General features: G+C 44.0%; 1 protein-coding gene across 1 annotated transcript; it reads right to left on the minus strand.

Moving 5' to 3' along the window:
- Nucleotides 1-267: 267 nt before the first annotated feature.
- On the minus strand, nt 268-3,709 carry LOC116253514 (sugar transport protein 7-like). Its single transcript, XM_031628351.2, has 4 exons — nt 3,334-3,709; nt 2,669-2,991; nt 1,359-1,985; nt 268-1,240 (listed from the first exon to the last, which is right to left on the minus strand). The coding sequence occupies exons 1-4, from the start codon at nt 3,476-3,478 to the stop codon at nt 776-778; spliced, it is 1,560 nt and encodes a 519-aa protein (XP_031484211.1). The 5' UTR covers nt 3,479-3,709; the 3' UTR covers nt 268-775.
- Nucleotides 3,710-4,697: the final 988 nt, after the last annotated feature.

Genomic DNA, 4,697 nt, shown 5'->3' on the forward strand with positions numbered 1-4,697 from the left:
GGATTCAATTTTGAACCGATGGTTGGATAATGTTTGTGCAATTGGATAGTTGTTAGAGAAACATCAAGTTTTTTTAATGGTTTTAATAAAAAGACAAGACCATAGGTAAAATTTTTCCGTCCACACCACTAAAACCTTTGACAACATTAAGATTGGAAGAAGGAAAAGAAAAGAAAATCAAAATCCGATCATTTGCATCCCAAATGCATCTCAGATGACTGGATTTGAAAACAGTACAAGACTGCCTTTAACAAGAACCAAGGAACAGGAAAAAGGAAAGACAAACGGTAGGTGCATCAATGGAAACCTACTGCCATGAAATAGCGGTGACGGCAGAAAAGAGAACATAGAGCGAAAGGGAAGGAATGTAATTTGTGAGAGCGTGATTGAGGATGCTTTTGAGAGGAAAGTGGAAGAAGGTGAGAATGGTGGGGCGACAATGGGCCTCTGTGATTATCATTGATCTAGAATTTGGAGGGGCCTGCCTGCTACGATAGACTTTTGCAGAGGCTGCTGTCTTTCTTTTTTCCCCATCTTTTGCAAGTTATTTTGTGTTCAGTCTGTCTGAAGATCATCACCTTTGCATTGCATAAAATGGCTGCTGCTTCTTTGTCATCCCACCAACTCCCACTATGTTTCAAATTTGGATCTCTCTCTCTCTCTATTTATTCATATCTTGACTGCAATCTCAATAAAAATAATGAATCCCAAGAGGAAGCCAATTGATGTACAAGATTTTCTACCTTAATATATATATATATATATAAAGGTACATCTAGAGCTGCAGGTGGTTGGACGCAGGGGAGGAGTCATCATCGTCTTGCTCAGCCACAGGAGGCATTACCCTCTTCCAGAACCAGTGCTTCCTCCACAGGAGAATCATCTCCTCGATGGGGACGCCCTTCGTCTCGGGTAGGAAGACGAACACGAAGAGAGTCATGATGGTGATCCACCCGGCGAAGAAGAGGAAGATGCCGTATCTGAAGGAGCAGAGGAGGGACAAGAAGGACTGGGCAATGGCGAAGGTGAATAAGAGGTTGACGGCGACCGTGATACTCTGCCCGGCGGAGCGCGTCTCCAGAGGGAATATCTCGCTCGGCACCGTCCACCCAAGAGGCCCCCACGACCACCCGAAGGCGGCGACGAACAGGCAGATCACCACCACCACCAAGATGGAGAACCCCTTGGACAGCTCTCTGTCGTTCCCAAATTTGAGGCCCAGGATGACTGCCACCACAATCTGAAAGGCACCATCGTCTTGTACATGAGGATTGAGCTCAGCCGAAAGGGCAATTGTTTATTGGTGGGTTCATGGAGAATGCCAGAAAGAGAGAAAGAGAGAGAGAGGCTGGAAATACCTGACAGACTATCATCTGGATGCCGCCGCCGATGAGCAGAGCCCTCCTCCCCCACTTATCGACGGTGGCAATGGAGACGAGCGTCGAGGAGGCAAGCACAGCCCCCGTCAACACCGACGAGTAGAGCGACGCGTGCCCGCCGAACCCCATGCTCTGGAACAGCACCGGCGCGTAGAACAGAATGGAGTTTATCCCCGTCAGAATCTGAAACATGGGCATGAAGATGGCCATGACCAGCTGAGGCCGGTTCCTCCTCTCCAGTATGTTCCGGAACGGGTGCTCTATCGCGTTCGCCAGCTCGCTCGCGTCCACCATGTCCTCGAACTCCGCACCCACATTCCGGGTGCCTCTGATCCTCTCCAGAACCCGCCTGCCTTCCTCCTTGTGCCCCCTTTCTATCAGGCAGTTGGGCGTCTCCGGCAGCAGGAGGCCGCCAACGGTCATCAGTAGAGCGGGCACCGCCGCTAGGCCCAGGGACAGCCTCCACCCCCACGGCCGCAGCTTCTCGGTTCCGTAGTTGACCATGTTGGCCGTGAAGATGCCGAGGGTCGTGGCGAGCTGGAACATCATGTTCAGGCCGCCCCTCAGGTGCGCCGGCGCCATCTCCGACAAATAAAGAGGAACCGCCTGCAAGTCCAAAGATGACACAAAAGAACAAACATCTACCATCAGTTTTACACTGTTCAGTTGAGATCTTCCAGGAGAGATCAGCGCCTTAATTCATCAAGTTCTCCGTTCTGGTTCGGACATGATATACAGTAATATAATGTTCTTCAGTCATCGAGTTAGCCTTTTCCAACTAGTAACTAGATGGTAGAGTCTATGCATTTACAGAAAATGCTTTTTTGCTCCCATGCAAATTAAAGTAGATTTTGGTTATTTAGATCTAAGAATACAAGAAAACATATATGAAAGTCGATCATAAGTACAAAAAGTCATAGAATATGTTAAAAAAAAAAAGTTGACAGTTCATTCGTTTTTCACAAAGTAGCAAAAGGGACCCAATTGTGGGGCAAGTCGAAGCTAAAGGTATATACAATATTTTGATCACATAAATGCAACTAGATTTGGAGTTTCCCCAATGAAAGTTAGGTGGGCGCTTTCTTTCCCAACTAATTGAACAAAAGCACAGAAGAACATGCTTTTATCACGCCAAGGTTACCATCTTCATTAGATTATTCTTTTGATCACCAACCAAAAAGCAAAGCTTGCATATTTCAAATCAAAGTTGCTTAATTAGACCAGAGTTCCCCAACAATCACAGTGGGAAAAGCCAAAGAGAAATCCAGACTCCCCAACTGGGGTTTCACCTGATTGCCAAATCCAATTCCGACGCCGAGCAGGATCCTTCCCAACAGCAACATTCCGAGATTAATAGCGGACGCGTTTAGGGTCGCCCCGCAGAGGAAGCTGATTCCGCCACACACGATGCTCGCCCGGCGACCGTACTTCCGCGTCACCGGCGATGCGGCGAGGGAGGCGACCAGGCCAGCCAGGTAGAGCGAAGAGGTGAAGGCTGACAGGCCTTGGTTGTTGTACTTGCAGTAATTGCTGTCCTTCGAATGGTAATTCTTCTTTCTGTAAACCACGGGGAAGAATTTCTCCAGGAAAGGGTCCATGGACGTCACTCCACCTGCAGTTTTCAGAATCATATCAACTACTCCGAAACAATTTATCTGTTCACAATAATCTACGGCGCGATTGATACAGGTCTTCCAATTTTTTCGAGAAAAACAGTCCGACCACTTTGCGGCAGACCTTTTTCTTCTTGAAATTTCAAAAAAAGCATGGAACAGATGAAATTCTTCGGGAGGAATTTCACCCCGTTCGATGGGAATCATGTTTTACAAATAGTCTGTCAAGCCTGGATGCAAGACTGCAAGTGATTTGCTTCTTATAAGTATAATAGCCATCGAAAAGAAACTACCAAGTATCTGCGTCTAGGAAGGATTCATGATCCATCATCAAACTTCACCTGAGATTCCGATGTCATAGCCGAAGATGGAGCCCCCAACTGCAGCAACCATGCAGGCCGAGACCACAAAGAAAGTGACCCTCCCCTGGTACTGCTGCGCCCTTTCCTTGGCCACGCCGGCCGGCGCAAAAGAGCCTCCGGCCATTTTCGGACAGCTCGTCAGGAAAGGTACCCAAGAAAGGCAGAAAGCACGGAATTTGTAGAGGGGATTGAACTAATTCTACTTATTGGAATTTGGAGCTCAGATCTGGGAAAAAGCTAACGCTTGTTGAAAGGCCAGCCGCTTTCTCACCCGCTTCGTTTTTCTAATCAAATTTCATTTCACATTGAGTCAAACGGGGTTGCCAATTGCATTAAAAGTACAGACAATGGCCCCGAATGGAACCATTAATGCAGTGACTCCTCTGCCCTTGGGAATGAAAGGACCGGTGAGCCACAGACAGGGATGACATTTTAATGGCTGCCATCTTGCTCGTCATTCTCCATGTAAAGGACAAACTAAAAAAAAAAGATTGATGGTTTTCCAATAAGTTGCTTGTGTCAATATGTTGGATTTGGATCTACCAAAAAGAAAAATGGATGCAAAAAGAAAAATAAATATTCAACTAAGAAATAGGATAGATTCAGATTTATGAAATAACATTTAACCGTATTGAGATTCAGATATACGAAAACATCTTATTGGATAAGGATTCATATCAGATTTAATTTTACACCCAATGCTCTTATATTTTGAAGATCGGATGGATTGTGTTCAAAATTCTTATTTAGATCAGATTTGGATTGTAAAATCAGATTTCAGATTTGGATATCCAAAATCAAATATGCAGATATGAATATCTGGAAATTAGAGTTTAAGCAAGGTTGACTTTTGTTATACCGAAGTTAGTACCTATGGTATAGAACTAAATTACCCGTGCTTAAATTCTAATTATAGGTAAAGTGCGTAGGATTTGTGTGCTAATTGTGCATGATTAAAAGTTATGCATGTCTAATCTAAGTGACTTTATTTTAGAGTTTTAAATATGACTATTTATTTCATAAACTGGGTTAGTACAACGGTTAAAGGATTAATAATCCTCAGACCTCAAAATGCTATGTGTGAACGATTTTAATACTAAAAAAAAATAAATAAATGAAATGCATACAATTAAAATTGAAATTAACAACTTAGAGTATGAGAGAGGGAAAGAGGGATACACCTTACCTTAACCTATATTATGTAATTGACGAGGAAATTAAATTCAAGTGAACTTACCTGAAGTATTGATTAGATGATTATTTATTTCCTAAACAATGGATAATGCTACAATTAGGGGTTCTAATCATCCACAAATCTTCAACTAAGCATATTATGTGAAAGT

This window comes from Nymphaea colorata, chromosome 4, assembly GCF_008831285.2.
Source record: "Nymphaea colorata isolate Beijing-Zhang1983 chromosome 4, ASM883128v2, whole genome shotgun sequence".
NCBI classification, from domain to species: domain Eukaryota; kingdom Viridiplantae; phylum Streptophyta; class Magnoliopsida; order Nymphaeales; family Nymphaeaceae; genus Nymphaea; species Nymphaea colorata.